At 38.0% G+C, this 17703-nt stretch overlaps 1 protein-coding gene across 1 annotated transcript; it reads left to right on the forward strand.

Annotated features, from left to right (window-relative positions):
- Positions 1–132: 132 nt before the first annotated feature.
- kdm5ba (lysine demethylase 5Ba) lies at positions 133–17688 on the forward strand. Its single transcript, XM_084395696.1, has 28 exons — positions 133–288; positions 1324–1522; positions 3097–3174; positions 3742–3864; positions 4065–4235; positions 4982–5110; positions 5193–5286; positions 6208–6275; positions 6365–6523; positions 6826–6945; positions 7036–7194; positions 7304–7485; positions 7655–7817; positions 7902–8021; positions 8621–8815; positions 10033–10214; positions 10342–10466; positions 11268–11418; positions 11527–11641; positions 11729–12084; positions 13381–13519; positions 13628–13807; positions 13912–14064; positions 14777–15190; positions 15285–15375; positions 15471–15676; positions 16360–16629; positions 16768–17688. The coding sequence occupies exons 2-28, from the start codon at positions 1370–1372 to the stop codon at positions 16897–16899; spliced, it is 4428 nt and encodes a 1475-aa protein (XP_084251822.1). The 5' UTR covers positions 133–288; positions 1324–1369; the 3' UTR covers positions 16900–17688.
- The last annotated feature ends 15 nt before the right edge of the window (positions 17689–17703 follow it).

Genomic DNA, 17703 nt, shown 5'->3' on the forward strand with positions numbered 1-17703 from the left:
CACCGATATGTTGTGTTTTTAAGACAATTAAGCAAAAGTGTCGTTATTGTCAGGCTACAACTGCCACACCTCGGTCATTCTGCCTCGGTAGAATAACTGCGGTTTCCTGCGATAGGCGGATAAGGGAACCGGGGATCGCTGTCCTGCGTTTCATAGGGGGCGACAGCTTCCGAGTTGACGTGCGGTACGTGTTCATAGAAATTGCTCGCATGGAATACTACGTTGGATGTTGATGGACCCTCTGCACAAAGATATGTAAAGACAAAAGTCAATCGCAACGCCAGTACGGTGAGATACTTTCTGTCTTGGCACAGTATTTCATTTTCCGCTGAAGGATCATGCATTCCGAAATCGGGTCACGAGACGGTGCAAATGCTCACGGATTATGTATTCAAACGGTTTTTGATGTGCGATGTCACCCCATGCCAAAGGTTAATAGTGATTTTAGATGGTAATCGGCTGGGGAGTAACTAAATTCATCGTCCCTGGACAACATCTGTTACTTCCGAGTGGGTAACTTGAAAGAGTCCATTTAAAGAAGTAGTTCCGGTGAAAATGAAGCTTTGGTTTATCAATCCGCGCGAGTCACCAAGTCACTTCTCTAATTCAATGGGAACCTACTTCTGCCTTTTGAAAGCACTTCAGAGGAGACGGTTAAACGCATAAATATACAAAAGTTTTCGAGGGGTTCCTCATATTTGTATACAAAGCTTTGTTTTGATCACAGGTTTCATGAGAGTACCATGTTACTTAACATGTTTACTTAAGCCTTCGCGAGCAGATAAAGCTAAGAAAAAACGCAAACGCGTTTTGAAAATAAAACCTGGATGACTGTTATAGACAGCTAACGTTACGTGTGCTAGATTTGAAATATAATTGCATGTTTTGTTTGCTATAGTTAAATTAATTGAAGTAATGTATATATTTTTGTTAATAATAAATTATGTTGAAAATTGTTGACCATTACTAAACCAAAAGCTTTGTTAGTAGGCCTATCGGATCGTTACGTAAATGGTGCGATAATGAATTATGACCTTTTCCCCCTTCCAATGCAATTTGGAGAATTTAAGCGTACGTTTTACAATTTAAAAAACTTATTTATAAAAAAAATCTGCATTGGTGAGAATGTCGGACAAAGAAAGGAAATCAAGCGTCTCTACTTTTGAAGCGGAAGACGACTAAGCACTGTTACGTCAGCACTCCGTCTGTGTGTACGTTTCCCAAAGTGGATGAGGATGTTAATTGTCGGAGTTCAGGTGTAATCATTCTTTAATATGGCATCTTTTCGAGACTAATTAAAACATTTACTTCAACTTCAAACAGTTTACTGCAGTTTCTACATGTCATCATTTGGATCAAGTTCCCCAGAATGACCCATTCACGACCCAACGAGTTTATTCCACCACCGGAGTGCCCTGTCTTTGAGCCCAGTTGGGAGGAATTTGCCGACCCTTTTGGGTTCATCAACAAAATACGTCCAATTGCAGAAAACACTGGCATCTGCAAGATCCGACCGCCCCCGGTAAGTTTCTTCGACATATAACAGAACTGTCAAATGCAAGCTATCTCTCTGTCGTCTTTTTTACTCGTAGATTGCAGATCCCGAAACACTTTTTCTAAAGACAGGCTTTTTCAACATGGCGGATTGCGGCTCCAGCCATTGCGAACGTTCGTAACGGCGAGTGCGCGTGTACGCGCAGCTACTAGCTATGCGTGAATGCTCGCGTGTGGTTTACTCCTACAGCGACCACAATAACATCACTTGCTTTCCTTTCAAGAGAGTTTTATCATACTATGGCTTATAAGTATCACAACTGTTTTTTGAGCAGATACTTTTAATAAATGGTTGGTTGATGGAAAAATGTTGAGGAACAGAATGTAGTGATTGTTATTGTCTTCCAAAATCAATGTTCGTTAGAATGCATCCACCCAAACAAGAACAATCCTCGATAGTTGAACTTGCAACCTAGGACAAGCATTATATAACTTTATTACATTTTATTTTGAAACATTTTTTTGCGAAAAACCTGTACTGTTGGTGCAACGTTGAATAAAAAAAATGCAACTTCCTCATTTTTTTTTTTTACATTAACGTCAAAGCATTTGCTTTCAAATATAATCTTTTACTTGGTTATCTAATGTTGAAAGGTGGTGTGAAAGTGTTTGTTGGTCATGTTTTTTGTTTATTATGTTTATGTATTAGCTACTATTTTTATTTATTTTTTCTCAGTGCTACGGAAACTGTCTTGTCTAAAAATGGCCACTTTTGCTACCAAATAACTTAATTTAAAAACGCTCGTTTGTTAACACATTACTGTCGTTTATTAAATAGTTTAAGTTTTATCTTGAGACAAAATTGTAAAATAAATAAAATACTGCTGAAGTTGTCGGTGGCGTAATTGTTCTTTGCCGTTGTCCTCCATGTTGTGCGAGTTGTGTATTTGCATTTGGCCATTGAAACTGAAATTTGATGTAAATAGCAACGCAAGCGAGAAGCTGGATTCGGTTTAGATCGCGTTTTAAACGTTTACAGAACAATAAAGTTGTTTATTGTCTTGGCTATGTACATTTATTGTGTTTTGCCTTGTTGTACACAACTGTTAACACCCTAAAACGGCCTCCGTTGAATCTATCCATCCTAGTATGTTACACTGCTAATATCCTTTTATAACTGATGTATTAGCACATATATTTGATAAAATGTTAATAGTTTCAGATTCTTGCCTGTGGACCATTTCACAACTTCAATTATATTTATATATGTTTTTTGCGTATGCAATGCATCATACCATACCTTATGATGTAGCCTACAGCAAAATTGGTTTAAGGTGAAGACGAATCAGGGCCTTTTGAAATGAAAACCATCTTGATGTTGATTTGTGTATTAAACCATAATAAATTTTTTTATCAACCTGGTGTAGATGAAATGCTATACTACTTTCATATTGTATCTATAAGTGTTATTGTTCAGTACAAAGATGGCATTATGAAAAACCCACAAACTGAAACAATGCTCTTCTATTAGACCAGAGTTTTTAACTTGTGTGGCAAATGGTATACATAAAAGCTTAACAAATTTTTTTTTCTTTATGTCAGGGATGGCAGCCACCATTTGCCTGTGATGTGGACAGACTGCATTTCACACCACGCATTCAGAGGCTCAATGAGTTGGAGGTGAGACCTTTTTTTATTTCCTGTTAGATTAAAATTTTGTATTTGCAGATATGTTCATGTGGCCTTATTAAACCGAAACCTGCAACTAGACATGACCTCTTTTTGGTCTGCCACAATTAAAAGCTCAGGGTTTGGTGTCAACTAAAAAGGTCACTAACAGAAAGGAAAGGTCGCTGGTGTAAAATCACAATAAGATCACATATTGTTGCCACCAACTCTTTTGATTGCTCTGTGGTTTGTTAATTTTTTTATTATTTTTTTATTTAATGAATACAATGTTCATAAGAACAGCATTTATTTGATGTAGAAAATCTTTTGTAACATTATAAATGTTTTTATTGTCAGTTTTAATGAATTGAACGTGTCCTTTCTGAATACAAATATTATTTCTTTGAAAATATCATACTGACCCTAAATAATTCTAATATAAATTGTTCTTTTAAATATAAAACTAGTGCAAAAAAAAAGATGCTTTCTCCCTTGCATACTAAATGCTACTGAAAGAACGAGGACTTCATGTTTGATTTTCTGAAACCATTTTTGTTGTATTTTTTTTTTGTTTCATAGGCCCAAACCAGAGTTAAGCTCAATTTCTTGGACCAGATAGCAAAGTTCTGGGAACTGCAGGGATGCACATTGAAAATTCCTCATGTTGAGCGCAAAACCCTGGATTTATATGTTCTTTACAAGGTAGGAGGACTGAGGTTTTGTTATCTCCAGTGCTCATACGCATGGTTTAAAGCATAGTACGTTGGTTAAGTTTTACAGTTTGCACTTTGCAGGTAATATGGGATACTAGAGTTGAAAACGCTGATGTATACTTCCTCTGTGGCATTTTTGAAAAGAAAATATATGTAAACATGTCTTTGGTGACCTCTTTCTCCGTCTAGCTGGTCAAAGAAGAGGGTGGCTTTGATGTGGTCTGTAGAGAGCGGAGATGGACCCAGATTGCACTGAAGATGGGCTTTGCTCCCGGCAAAGCAGTTGGCTCTCACCTCCGCTCTCACTATGAGAGGATTCTCTACCCATACTATTTGTTCCAGACAGGAGCTAATCTTATGGTGAGGTCACTAAAGCGCTTGTATAACTTCCCCTTTCCTCTTTTCAGCCTTATATCATTCGGTTTCCATCCCTTTTCCTGATTAATGTTCTTTGTTATGTTGCACACATGACAGCCATTGTCCATGATAATTTTTTGGCAGGGAACCCAACTATCTGAACAGAAAGGGTGTCCCAGTTTATTAAGCATTGTTGATAAGTGCCCTAGTTTATTTATACACACAACTATGAAGTGCAGCAAACATATACTTGAGGTTGTGTTCCTGTGTATGTTTTTATAGGGTGTCATTTGTAGTTTGTTTTTACTTTTTAAGTAGTGTCTGGCAGGCTGTTCGTCTGTGTTTTGGTGTTCCTGCGTGATGAGTGGTTAACAGTTTTCTCTGATGTGCATGTTTTTCTGTGCTGTACCCTCGGTCCCCTCCCCCCACCCATAAAGTGGTGTGAATTAATTTGATGAGCCCTGAGCTCTAGGCCCACTCGCCTGCTGCTTTTACCCTATGGTTAATACCCTAGGGGTGATCTGTTTTGCCTCTCACTGTTACTGGCTTTAATAATGTCCACCCTGCTGTCATGTGGCTCTCTGGTTAATTAGATAAGAGTGAAGCCACATGTGCACACTTATAGTGGTGTCATAAATAAAGTACATTTGCGTTGTTTCCATTTTTTTTTTTTATTGTGAATATGTGGCCTTGTCACTTGAAGTGGTGCATCGGACATGACGTTGACGTTAAATCTTTTTCTTCAACAGAACTCTCAGAAGCCAACTCTGACTAATGACACCAAAGACAAGGAGTACAAACCCCACGACCTGCCCCAGCGTCAGTCGGTGCAACCAATAGAAACCTGCACTATTGCCCGCAGAGCTAAACGGACAGAGGTAAAGGGCATTCATACCTTGGACCAGTTGTTCAAACTAGATAGTAATGCCCTTAACTCTGACATTTTGCTTCTCTTCATAGGGTCGCTGTTTTAAATCAGAACCGGGCGAGGTGTGTGACAACAAACCCAACCTGAGGCGGCGAATGGGCTCTTGTGTGGCAAAATCAGAACCAGGTACAGATCCATATATTTTATTTCTAGTTTTCTACTCAAAAATCACTTTGCATATTTTGAAGTAGGGCTGTCACTAATGATTATTTTGGTAATTGAGTAATCTGATATTTTGGTTTGGTAATAAAAACAGACCTAAGCAAACAATAGCCTTTGAAATGACTTAAAATACATAAATAATAACAATGAGGCAATAATAGTTTCAAATGAAGTATCAAAATCAAGTAATCATATTATAGTTTTATAGAAAAACAATGTTAAAATGCATAATATACATAATATAGAATGGTTTTAATACATTGGGAAGCCTTAGAAAACGGTCTAATAATGCGGTTCATGGATTCTCGTCGTGGAATGCGCCACTTCTGGTATTTTGCAGGTTACTCGGCACAGGAAAATTGCAGTCGAGGATTTTATTTTAAATCGAGTGCTCGAATTTTATCGAGGAATCGTGACAGCCCTATTTTGAAGTTCATCATGGCTTGGTATTAGCATCCATCTATGCTACCATTCAAAAGTTTGGGGTCAGTGACAGGACATGCTGTTCTTTTTAACTTGGTATTCATTAAAACATCCTGTAAAAACAAAATATTAAGCAGAACAATGTTTTCCACATTGATGATAAGAAATGTTTCTTGACCTCCAATCAGCATATTAGAAGGATTTCTGAAGGATTATGTTAAGACCGCAGTAATGACTGCTGAAAATCACAGGAATTTTAAGTTAGGCTATATTAAATAGTAATAATATTTCATGATATTACATATTTTATCGTATTTTGATCAAATAAATTCAGCCTTGAGCATGAGAGATTTCTTTTAAAAAGTCATACAGACCCCAAACCTTTGAATGGTAGTGTATTTCCAACTTGTAATCTTACTGCAACGTGAAATTCTGAACTTACTTACTTTACATATCTTCTAGTGAAAGAAATTCCAGTGCAGGTGAAAGAAGAACCCATTGAGCAACCAGTTGAAGGGGAAAAATCAAAGGTGAGGAAGGAGGTCAGAGGATCATTCACACAACAGAAACTGTGCACTGCATTCCTTTATGGCAATGTTTGGGGTTTTTTCCCCCACAGGTGGAGCAGTACATATGCTTGGTATGTGGGGGTGGAGGTGATGAAGATAGACTATTGCTTTGTGATGGGTGTGACGACAGCTATCACACCTTCTGTCTGATCCCACCCCTCCACGATGTCCCTAAAGGTGACTGGAGGTGCCCCAAGTGCCTGGCTCAGGTGAGCCACTCCCGTACATCTGCAAAATGATGCCATCATGACCATTTTCTTTGTCTTTATCACATAATTGTTTTGTGACCTAATATGATATTGATGAAACATTTGATAACATAAATGCAGTCATATTCTTAGAACCTATATTCATAACTAAATTACAGCTGCGCTTTCTGCACCCATTGCCTGCTGTTTGTTAGTACATGTGATTTTTTTGCTTAATTGTACGGAATTGTTTAATAGTCGATTGCATTTAGGCTATGCAGTTATAATGCTTGTAATCATTGGCTTCTCTGTTCTCACTATAGGAGTGTGGTAAGCCACAGGTGGCGTTTGGCTTTGAGCAGGCCTCCAGAGACTACACCCTCCGCACCTTTGGTGATATGGCTGACTCTTTCAAGTCTGACTACTTTAACATGCCTGTTCACGTATGTCTGTTAAATGACACTTGAGAAACAAATATGATTGCATACCATGTGCTATTGGAATATGAAGTGATTGCCCTTATCGTTTGACAGATGGTTCCCACAGAGCTGGTGGAGAAGGAGTTTTGGCGGCTGGTTAGCACCATAGAGGAGGATGTCACTGTTGAGTATGGGGCTGATATTGCTTCAAAGGATTTCGGAAGTGGCTTTCCTGTTAAGAACGGCACATTTAAGCTCTCGCCAGAGGAGGAGGTACAAAAATAACCTGAAATGCCAAGTTCTTGCAGTCTGTATGCTGAAAGTACAGATCAAAATCTTCAGATCACAAATGCATGTTTCATTAAATCATCTTTTTGTTCAGGATTATCTGAGCAGTGGCTGGAACCTCAACAACATGCCAGTGTTGGATGCATCTGTGCTGACTCATGTCACAGCGGACATCTGTGGGATGAAGCTCCCATGGCTTTATGTGGGCATGTGCTTCTCCTCCTTCTGCTGGCACATTGAGGACCACTGGAGCTATTCCATCAACTATCTGCACTGGTAATCCACTCGCACTTTTCACATTGAAAGAAACCCATTTTACATGGTAGATTAAGCACACATGCTCTTCAGCAAGTTGCTGTGCCACCTTGTACGTGCTTTTTTATGCTTTATATTAACACCTACTAGTATAAAACAAACCATGCTCTTTTGTTGTTTTGATCTGCAGGGGAGAGCCAAAGACGTGGTATGGCGCTCCTGGCTATGCCGCAGAGCAGTTGGAGAATGTGATGAAGAGCCTGGCCCCTGAGCTCTTTGAGTCTCAGCCAGACCTGCTCCACCAGCTGGTCACCATCATGAACCCAAATGTGCTCATGGATCATGGAGTACCAGTGAGTGGCCGCATATACAATCATAGATGGAGAGTTCTGGACTAAACCGAGACCGTTAATAACATACGATTTTGTCCTCTGTAGATTTACCGTACAAACCAGTGTGCCGGCGAGTTTGTCATTACCTTCCCGAGGGCCTATCACAGTGGATTCAACCAGGGCTTCAACTTTGCAGAAGCAGTCAACTTCTGCACGGCAGACTGGGTAAAAGGCGCTTAACGTTGGCATAAAATAAAAATGAACCCTATCTATTTTGTAAATGCATGTTAATGATCTAATGGCACGCAGAACATCGTACGTTTACACAACAACGATGTACTAAAAACGGACACATTTGTCCTTTGCGTTTTTCGCGTACAGACAACAACATTGTCAAAACGTTCCCCGTTCACACGGATCTGTGAAAATGACTAAAAACAATGTATTCTGCTGCCAGGCCAGTAATTGGCGATGTCACTTTGTAAAGAAAAACTACGCACCTATAGACTGAACACGTAATACACATGCATATTCACAAATTCACCTTTTTGTAGTTTACATGGAGACAATAACAGTATCGGTTTTTTTTTTTACTTTCACTTTGAAACCTGTTTCAAAAGTTTGCGTTTTCAGCCCACCAAAAAGTTGTTGTGTAAATGAACGTCTAAAATGCATAAAGTTTTTAGTTGAAAACAGTGTTGTGTAAACGGCCCCTTAAACTCAACACCTTTCTTCGAATGCTGCTACTTCAGATACATTATGATTTTAATGTTGGATAAGCATAATTCCATACAAGTGATCTAAAATACGGTCTTGTGTTTCAGATGCATCTTGGTCGAAAGTGTGTTGAGCACTATCGATCTCTCAACAGATACTGTGTATTCTCCCACGATGAAATGACCTGTAACATTGCCGCCAAGGCAGACAGTCTAGAGTTGGAACTGGCCACTGCTGTCCAGAAGGACATGTGCGCTATGATTCTGGAAGAGAAGATGCTCCGTGAGAAAGCCTATAAGCGGGTGGGTGGCTATTTTAAAGGCAGTGAGCCCATTTAAACTGCTTTAACTTGCACTTCATGACCCAATTGAGAGTGTGTGTGTGCGCGTGCTTGCATAAATTCATTCAGAAAAATAAGACAATATAAGGCTGTTTCCAATAAAAATGAACTCTGTATCAACAAAATCCATATTTCCACTACAGAGAAAACACATTATTTAGCATGTATTTACACAGACACAGAGATGGCATTAATGCATTTACACTGAAAAATAATAAATAGTGTTATGAGACTAATGTTTTATTTTTTATATATATATTTTTTTATATACAAATATGAAATATTGTAAAAATGCAATGATACTTACAAATATTAAACTGAACCGGTAGTAGGTGGTGGCAGGTAACTGTCCTAATGAGTGAGTCATTGAGTCATTGAGTCATTCAGCTGATTTGTTCAAAAGGCTGATTTATTTAAGAATGAAGCAAGTGATTCTCTTTATGCTGAGATAATAGTACAACTAATGCTGTAAACTATACAGGGAGTCAGAAGGGTCTAAATTACTATAATACTGAATATAAAAAAAAAAAAAAAAATAAAAAACTTCTATAATGATGAAGTTATAACACTTCGTAATTATGTTTCGACTCCAATTCATGTTTATTTCATGCTGTGACTAGTAGTAAATAGGAAGAGGTGATCTGTTCACATGCCCTTCGCTTTTTCATATCAAAAGTAACAAAGCACAAAGTTTTTGTTTTTTTGGGATGGAAGGCGCACTACAAAGCTTTTTTTCATTCATCAACCGAAAACAGCATAGACCGAAAGAACGATTCTTTGGATTTAAGAATCGATATTGGTTCATAAAAATGAGAATCGATTAAAATCAACAAATTTATTTACTGTGTGTGTGCGTGTGTAAACATTTGAAGTGGATCAAAAAAAGTTGTCATAAGACAAGAGCAGGTATTGTTCAAAATTCATGTATAAATTTGAAAGATTTTGATCCACTTGTTTCATTGATCCAAATGTTGACTACTGTATATGTGTGTGTGTGATTATATTTTTTGATCCACTTCAAAAGCTACAGGTTTACATTTTATTTATATATATATATATATATATATATATATATATATATATAATTTAAACCTGTAGCTCTGCCTTTGCTCTTTGTTTGCATTCATGGTTGGTCTATCTATTACTAATTGATCCCATTGTGTATTTGCTTTTCTGTAGGGCGTGTGGCACTCCCAGCAGGTTGACTATGATGTACTACCAGACGAGGAAAGGCAGTGTGCTAAGTGCCGGACCACCTGTTACCTGTCTGCCATCACCTGTCCCTGTAGCCCCGACCAGCTGGTCTGTCTCCACCATATCCAGGACCTCTGCCCTTGTCCTGCTAGAAGCTACACTCTTAAGTATGTGTTTGCAAAAGCATAGGACATTAAAACATGTCATGGGTTTAAAACTCAGAACGATGATTCATATGCAAAAAATTCTTGCTTTAATTCTACATATTAACCTTTTTGTCTTTTACTTGCTCAGCTATAAATACACACTTGCAGAGCTGAAGCCGTTGTTCCAGGTTTTGACGGCTCGCGCAGAGTCCTATGAAGACTGGGCATCTAAAGTTAACAAGATTTTGAAAGCAGATCAAGACAATAAAAGTGGTAAGTTATTTTTTCCAATGTGTTTCTTTAAACCTTAGAAACCCAAGCATTTATTATTCATAATGTTTTTTTTGTTAATGTTTTCTCACCCTTTAACAAACTTTAGGAAGCAATTAGCTTTAAATAAATTTGCATCAAATTCACCACACAATTTAGTGCACGAGTGTATTTGAAAAACAGTTGATAAATTTCACTATTTGAACATTTACATAACCACATAACTTAATAATATTTTAAATGCTTTGATATGAATATTTATGTATTAATTTTAACCATTAATTACACTTAAATGTGTATATATAATTTTGTAATATCATTATAATATATAACTTTTTTTATTTAATCATTTATTGAATAGGCTCCATTGTGTGAGAACATTAGAAAAAGTTTGACCCCTGAAGCCAAGCGTTTCTTTTTTGTTACATTGAGAGAAATTGTCTCATTTATGTACGTTCAGAATTTCAGAGCATTTTCCATCTCTAAACATGTATGAATAAAATAAAAAATATATATCTCAAATTGTTTGTAAATGTATACATTTATTCCAAAAGTGTTTGCTGGCTTGGTGACTTAAGTGAGCTGTGGCAGTTATTTTTGCTAATTTTTCTCCACCAAAACTGTTGTTGTGATACATTTCAAGCATGTCAGCTACTGTCATTGTGTTTGTTTAGTGACAGTTAGGTATTCTCTAATTGCCTCGTATAAACTTTGCAATTCTGCTATGCTGGGATTCTGGGGATTTAAATGCTCTTGTTTTTTTTAGTGTCTAAAATAATTTATTTTTTTATTTTTTATTATTAGATTTGGAGGAGCTTCGTTCCTTGATAGTAGAAGCAGAGAAGAAGATGTACCCCGAGACTGACCTGCTATGTCACCTGCGTCAAGTCATCCAGAATGCAGATAGGTGTACCTCAATGGCCCAACAACTCCTCAATGGCAAGAGACAGACAAGGTATGTTTATTGCTTCCTCTGATATGTAAAACTATTTGAAGTTCTTGCATTTTAAGTAGTTTTAAACTGATGCAGTTCTGTATCAAATGTGTATATTTTTGTTAATAGGTATCGCTCCGGTGGGGGAAAGTCTCAAAACCAGCTCACTGTGGAGGAACTGAAGACGTTTGTCAATCAGTTGTATGACCTGCCTTGTACCATCCGACAGGCCCCTTTCTTAAAGGTAACCAACCACACAACATCCTAAGTGTAATTTTCCTTGTTCCCAGATGTGCTGATCTTACATTTTTCCCTCAAACCTCTATCTCAGGCTCTTTTGAACCGTGTTGAACAGTTCCAGCAGCAGAGCTTGGATCTCCTTGCAGAGGACATGGCTGGTTCCTCTGCCCTCCAAGGCCTCCTAGATGAAGGTGCAGGCTTGGATGTGGAGTTGCCTCAGCTGGCGGCGTTGAGGCAGAGGCTGGAGCAAGCACGCTGGGTGGAGGCTGTTCAAGAAGCCAGCGATCAGCCGGCCGACCTCAGTCTAGACTGCATGAGGAGGCTCATAGATCAAGGAGTAGGCCTGGCACCGCACTCCTGTGTGGAAAGAACCATGGCCCGTCTGCAGGAGCTGCTCACTGTCTGTGAACACTGGGAAGAGAAGGCCCATAACATGCTCACTGCTAGGTGAACTTAGTTTGCATTTAAGTGAAATGTTACATTAATTTAAAGGGATAGTTCACCCAAAATTGTTTATTAATTTAACTGTCATTATTTAATCACCCTCATGTCATTCCAAATACGTGAGACTTTGAGAGATTTCTGTCCCTCCATTGAAAGGCCATTGCATCAAAACGTCGATGTTTTAAAAAGTTCATAAAGAGATTGTAAAAGAAAACCATATGAATGCAGTGGTTTAATCCAAGTCTTCTGAAGAGAGATGATTGCTTTAGGCTATATGAAGAAAATATTTACTTTAGGCTTTTATTCTTTATATATGAATAAAGGCCTAAATTAAATCTGTTCATCATATAAAGTGATTTGCTATCAAAAATTTGGTAGAATGGACTTTTAGCGAAGGACTGAAATCTTTCAGGTTTTAAAAAATACATTCCTTTTGTGTTTTGAATATAAATGAAAGTCTTATGGGTTTGGAACCAAGACAACACGAGGGTGAGTAAATGATGATAGAATTTTTTTGATCAACTTCCCTTTTAGCTTTTCACCACTTTTATCAGCTAGATCTGAGAAGCGAAAGCAACTCCTGGTGGTTTAAGTTTGGCATTGTGCATGACCAAATTCATTGTGCAACAAAATAATTTGCAAGTTGTTGTCAATTTTGCTTGCAAATTTTGTTTGCCTATTCCTTTCAATGGCTTATGGCTAATATAAGTCCTGCACTCCCAACATGCATGTTGTAAAAAAAAAAAAAACATCTGGTTGAGGTAGTTCTGATTGGGAATAAAAATGTGCAGGGTAGACATTTTGACTTAAAGCTGTTTACTGACTGATAAACTTGGATCAATCTATTGTGACATTGTCTAATGTGACACCTACATTGTCCAGACACAACAGTTTGGAGATTTTGTTTGAATGTTTTTGAATCAAAATACAGTAAAAACATGCAGTTTAAAATATTTTAATACATTTTAAAATCTTATTCATTCCTGTAATGGGAAAGCTGAATTTCCAGCAGTTACTCCAGTCTTGAGTGTCACTTGATCCATCAGAAATCATTCTCTAATATGCTAATTTGCTATTTGCTTATTAAGCAGCTGTTTTCCACATTGATAACAATATTTTTGTGAAATAGAAAGTTCAAAAGAACAGCATTCATTTGAATTGTAAATCTTTTGTTACAAATGTAAAAACCTTTACTGTCCAATTAACAGTCAATACTATCAATTGAATACGTTGTTGCTGAATGAAACCTTTTGATCCTGTAAAATAATGTAGACTCACTTGTTTTTTGCTCTTTTTCAGGCCTCGTCATAGTATTGAGACTCTTGAGGCAGCTATACGGGAAGTGGACAGCATCCCAGCATACCTTCCCAGCTGTCTTCAGCTCAAAGACTGTGTAAGCAGGGCCAGAGAGTGGATAATGGAAGCAGATTCTCTTCAGGTGTGTTTCACATGCTTCTGTACTGCTCTATTATTTGTAACCCAACGATTGGATACATAGAAACTTGTGTAAGTAGTGCTCCATCCATTTAAACATTTATTGTTACAGGCTGGAGGCCGTATTCCTGGTCTTGCTACCCTATCTGAACTAGTGTCGAGAGCCAGAGGTATTCCGGTTATGTTGGAACCACTCACTCGACTGGAAAGCTTAGTATCTGAGGTACAGACCTGGAAGGAGAGTGCAGCTAAAACGTTCCTGTTGAGGAACTCATCCTATTCTCTTCTTGAGGTAGATTACTTATTTGCAACCTTACTTATTTTGGATATGAATAACTATATGATTTAAGTCAAATAAGTGGTTTTGTTATTAATTTGTATGTTTGTGTCTTTAAGGTTTTGTGTCCTAGGTGTGAGACTGGAATGCAGAAGTCAAAATCTAAAAAAGCCAAGGATGTCTCATTACCCTGCAAGAAAGTTGAAGTAAAACTGGACTCCCTTTTTGATGTGGAAAAAGCGCTTTCTACGAGCAAAGATACAGCTTCAGCAGTAGGTCACCTTTTGGTTTTAGGCTGAATGCAAAACAAGTAGGTTTTAGTTAGTCTTGCTGACCCTGATATATTGCACTCCAAAATAAAATTAAAATTCAGGATTTCTGCATGTCCTTAAAAGACTTCTTTAATTTAGCTGCACATTCAAAGTGAAAACGCAGCACTTTTGCACATGTGGCACGTGATTTTAGAGTATTTTTCATTTTTAATGACCTGTTAATTTACTTAATGGTTTTTATATTGTAAGATGCTGTAGATGGTTGCATATTTTATCTCCCTCATCTGTTTGAAAGAGCAGCTGGAAGCAGTAAAGCATATACATTTCAAAATAAGAGTCCCGGTGTATTTAGATTTGACTAGTATCGGCACAATCTTTTTATTGCCTTTCTTTAAACACATTATTATCATATCAGCAAAATCCAATATTGATCAACCTCTAATTTGTATGTATTGGTATATTAGTACGTAAACCAATTTGTATTTGGTTTTGTAGTTGAATGTGTGCTCCAGCCTGTTTAATTCATTTTTTTTTAAATCTGAGATTGTATGGGTTTGTTCTGTATGGGCATGTGGTCTTAATTTTGATTCTAAAAAAAAAAAACTGCAGAAACATAGAAAGAGCCATCCTTATTGTTGAGTCCTGACTGTTCACATGTGTGATGATGGACATTTGGGTATCTGCTCAGACTTGCATATTCTTCTCCAAACAGATGGCCACTCTCAGTGACGTACATCAGAAAGAGTTGGATAGCATGTCTATGTTGAGGATCTCAAATGAGTCAAAGTGTCAGTCTTCGCCCAGCTGTTTGGCCCCCACAGTGTGCTTGTGTCACACCGTCCCCGCAGGCCCCATGCTCCAGTGTGAACTTTGTCGAGACGCCTACCACAGCGGCTGTGTGCCGGGGTTTAAGGACATCCAGACAGGCCTACCGTGGTTATGCCCGCTCTGCAAGCGCTCTGAGAAGCCCCCTCTGGATAAGGTGCTTCCACTGCTCGCTTCCTTACAGCGGATTCGGATTCGGCTTCCGGAGGGCGATGCCCTGCGATATGTGATTGAGAGAACGGTGCGCTGGCAGCACAAAGTGCAGCAGGTTTCTCTTCCTACACAGCATCTGAATGGCAAAGTGAGCATAATATGTTTGAATATAATTAGTTTGTAACATAAAAGCATATTTTCAGTTGACTTTATATTTGATTAATTCTATTTATATGATGCAGGCAAGACATATTTCTGGGATTGCATCATCTCAGGCAATGGAAGGGAGCAACAGTTCTTTCTACATGTTGCAGCCCTGCATTCCTCTCAATGGTGAGTCAACCACACCTGAAGTTTTTTAATGCACAGTTACAGAGTGGTTGTAAATGTCTTGATGTAAACATTTGGGATTCTGTCATGCGTTGCAGAACTCAGTGCTGAGTTGGAGGAGCTGTTGGTAGAAGGTCTTCTCCTGCAGGTGACGTTACCGGAGCTTCAACAGCTTTATAGCAGCCTGCTTAACAGGTTTTCACCATCCCAGCACTCCATGCAGAGCAGCGAACATGATCACCAGTATCACATTGCTCAAGACAGAAGTCCACCTCACAGGAGCCCCCCGCACAGCAAAGCACAGGTGGGAGAACTCTCAACTTGCTTACTAATCCTTCAATAGCATTGTAAATTCCTATGATGTAAACCCAACCCCTTTGACTTTAAGTATTTACTTGAAGTTAATATTTCAATGAACAACACATTTACATGCTTATGGTTCTCTGATGTTGGTTAATGGTCATATGACATGCAGGTAAACGAAAGTTGTCACAACTGACTTTGTATGCCCCAATTTGGACTTTTTGCCATAATTATGACCTTTAGCAGATATCAAGCCATAATTAAGATAAACATTTGAAATTGACATGGTTACAAAAGTTGAAGTTTTGTCATAATAGTCTGTCATAACTGACTTATGTTAAACTTATTTCAGAACTATTTAATTACTTATATTTTTTTATCATTTATTTAATTAGCTTTTCATCGGCAATGGGTTCAGTGTGAATAGTCCAAAAATGCAAATTAAATGATAAATAAACTTGAATGTCCTTCAGTACTGAAAAGTATTTCTAAAAAGTTTAATGTAATTCCAAAATGCTTTTATTAACATTTGTCCTATGTTTATATGCTTAGTGTTTTGCTGTTAGCAAATCAGTCACTTACGAGGTTACTTCCATAATTGTTGGAATTCTGTATTGCGAGAAAGCTCACTAGGTTTCAGAACTGATCTTTTGACTGATTTTGATTTGAATTGTTTCCATCTAGGATGTGGTTCCAGAGATCAAGAAGGAATCCGAGAAGGTTGAGAAGAACAGCAAACGGCGTCTAGAGAAGGAGAACGTGGAAGGTCAGCACAGAGACAAGATAAAAAAGCCCAAGAAAAAGAAGCCCAAAATGAACAAAGAAAGGAGAAGAGAGGAGAAACGAACCACCTCCCCTGCCAACTCCCTTTCTGACCCATCGTATTCAGACGACTCTGAGGAGGATTGGTCTGTGTGCTCGGCAAAGCGATGCCAACAGCCAGAAGGAAACGAGGTTAGCTCTAGCATAGTTTGAAGTGCTTGGTTTTGTTTTTTAATCCAGTGCATCATTCTTGCCAATATATTTGGGTTCTATTTTTGTGTGACTCTTGCCTGGATAAAAATTGAATGCTTTTTTGGGTCTTCCTCATAGGTAAACTGGGTCCAGTGTGATGGCAGCTGTAACCAGTGGTTCCACCAGATTTGTGTGGGAGTGTCTGCTGAGCAGGCTGAGAATGAGGACTACATCTGCGTCAGCTGCGCTATAAACGATTTGACAGAATGAGGACCAAAATCATGTTTTTTCAAAGGATAGTCAAAAGGCTCCCCGTTTTGCACATAAGTTACAGCACCAAGAATGCACCAGAGATCATCCTCTTATTGATTCCCGCTTCCCCTCTGCTCCCTTGGTGCTACTGCCTTCTTGATAGGACTGTTAACAAAAATCTATATGATTATCCGCTTTTTGTTTTGTATTTTTGAAGATTTCCTTCTATAACATTTTTTTTTTTTTCTTCTCTAGAGAACGTGATGCATAGATGTACCTCAGGGGTTTCCATCCCATAAATGCAAAACGATGGGGAACTTCAGCTTCCCCAAATGTATTTGTTCATATTTATTGTTTGGTTTTTTTTTCTTGCCCCAGTCACCTTTAGAGAATTTCTAACATGAAATTATCAATCTGGGCTATTTACACCAAATAATATTAATTGGACTAAACAAAATGGTCTAAAATTATTTTTGGAACCCACTGTTTTGGTACACGTGTCTAATAATATAAAATATTATTTATTTATCCCAGCAATAAGTTGGCTGGTTACCCTGATTTTCAGTAGCTTGAGATCTGCTCTGATCTGTTGCTTGATGCATTAGAAGTGTTGTACAGAATCCTAATGTAGGTTGTCAGACAAAAGAGATGTAGCAGGCTGAAGAAAAAACTGTGTGAAATATACTTTGTGATGTATAATGTGGCTTTCTTTAAAACTCAAAACAGATCTTTCCGATGTTAATTCAGTTGTGGAATAAAATGGTTTGTTCTCACCTATAAATACTTACCTACTTCTGTTATCATGAACCTTTCTTGTCTTTA

Source organism: Rutilus rutilus (genome assembly GCF_951802725.1).
Source record: "Rutilus rutilus genome assembly, chromosome: 22".
In the NCBI taxonomy this organism is placed as follows: domain Eukaryota; kingdom Metazoa; phylum Chordata; class Actinopteri; order Cypriniformes; family Leuciscidae; genus Rutilus; species Rutilus rutilus.

Coding starts and splice junctions, on each gene's coding strand:
- kdm5ba (XM_084395696.1), top strand. CDS start 1,370: ATGACCCATTCACGACCCAACGAGTTTATTCCACCACCGGAGTGCCCT. Junction 6,946..7,035: donor ACTTTAACATGCCTGTTCAC/GTATGTCTGTTA, acceptor ATCGTTTGACAG/ATGGTTCCCACAGAGCTGGT. Junction 8,816..10,032: donor GTGAGAAAGCCTATAAGCGG/GTGGGTGGCTAT, acceptor GCTTTTCTGTAG/GGCGTGTGGCACTCCCAGCA.